Source organism: Condylura cristata, unplaced genomic scaffold (assembly GCF_000260355.1).
Source record: "Condylura cristata isolate star-nosed mole 26May11 unplaced genomic scaffold, ConCri1.0 scaffold00015, whole genome shotgun sequence".
Classification (NCBI taxonomy): domain Eukaryota; kingdom Metazoa; phylum Chordata; class Mammalia; order Eulipotyphla; family Talpidae; genus Condylura; species Condylura cristata.
Genome location: NW_004567116.1, coordinates 227,647 through 228,770, shown reverse-complemented (window position 1 = coordinate 228,770; position 1,124 = coordinate 227,647). Strand labels below are relative to the sequence as shown.

Here is a 1,124-nt window from a genome sequence, read left to right as displayed (position 1 = left end):
TGCTCTCCTCCTGGTAGCGCAGCAGCGAGATGCTCTTCATGACGTCGGCCGCCAGGATGAAGTTCTTCACGCTGATCATCTGGTGGATGTACAGCTGCGTGTCGATGAAGGCCATGCCCGTCAGCTCGCTGGCCCGCAGGCTCCACAGGAAGATCTGGGGCGGAAGGGGCCTGAGCGGGGGCGGGGCGGAAGGGGCGGGGCGCCCCCCCAGGCCCCACAGCTACCTTCTGGCCAATGGCCGACACCAGGTGGCCGTTGCAGTGACACAGCGCTGTCACGGGGCCCTTCTGCTCCTTCTCATACAGGACCTTGAACTTGTTCTTGGTCAGGGGCTGGCCGGGCTCGGGCACCACCTCGATCACATCCATGATCAAGATCTGCAGGGTGGGGGGTGGTGGGTGACAGCCCCAGGGGCCGGCGCCCCGCCCCCCGCCCGGCGCCCGCCCACTCACCCGCCCGCGGCAGGTGACCTCCTCGCCCTGCATCAGGCAGGTCCCAGCCGCCACGTAGCCCTTGAGGCCGGACACGGTCTCCTCGCTGCGCAGGGACACCGTCTTCATGCAGGTGACGTGCTCCCACTCCTCCAGCTCGATCCTGCGGGCACAGGTCAGGCTCGGCCGGCAGACGCGGCCAGGCTGCACCGGGCCCGCGCCGCGGCCTCACCTGGCGTTGGGGATGGCCTCCCAGCTGACCGGGGAGATGAGCTGGATGGAGAAGGCCTCCTGCTGCGGGTGGACGTAGCGATCGTCTGCGGGGACAGGGCCGCGGTCACGGGCTGGGCAGGGCAGGGCAGCCGCCGGGGCCAGCGGCCGCGGCTCTCACCTCTCTCGATGGTCTCGAACTCCTTCTCCTCGCCGGTCATGCGCGGGATGCGCGTGCAGGGTGTGTTGGTGCTGGTGGCCACGGCGTACACCTGGGAGGCCAGACGGGTCACCCGCGTGCACACGCGGCCCCTCACACACGCACCGCCCCCACCCCCGCGCGGGGCGGGGCTGACCTTGGACTCCACGTGGTAGGCCACGTAGTGGGCCGTGCAGCGCAGGGGGATCTTGCGGACGGGCCAGGGGGCGTCGTAGGACAGGTAGGCAGGCAGCACGCTGATCCGCAGCTCGCCCTGGGGCGTG

At 70.3% G+C, this 1,124-nt stretch overlaps 1 protein-coding gene across 1 annotated transcript in view; it reads right to left on the bottom strand.

Annotated features, from left to right (window-relative positions):
- Positions 1-4: 4 nt before the first annotated feature.
- Positions 5-1,124, bottom strand: part of CPSF1 (cleavage and polyadenylation specific factor 1, 160kDa) — a gene marked incomplete at its 3' end in the record, with an annotated part of 10,723 nt that continues 9,603 nt past the window's right edge. Inside the window, exons 15-20 of the mRNA XM_012725106.1 lie at positions 998-1,114; positions 823-913; positions 664-748; positions 453-594; positions 225-377; positions 5-154 (exon numbers count right to left, since the gene is read on the bottom strand). Of these exons, the coding sequence (XP_012580560.1) occupies positions 5-154; positions 225-377; positions 453-594; positions 664-748; positions 823-913; positions 998-1,114 (738 nt within the window). The remainder of the gene's footprint in view (positions 155-224; positions 378-452; positions 595-663; positions 749-822; positions 914-997; positions 1,115-1,124) is intronic.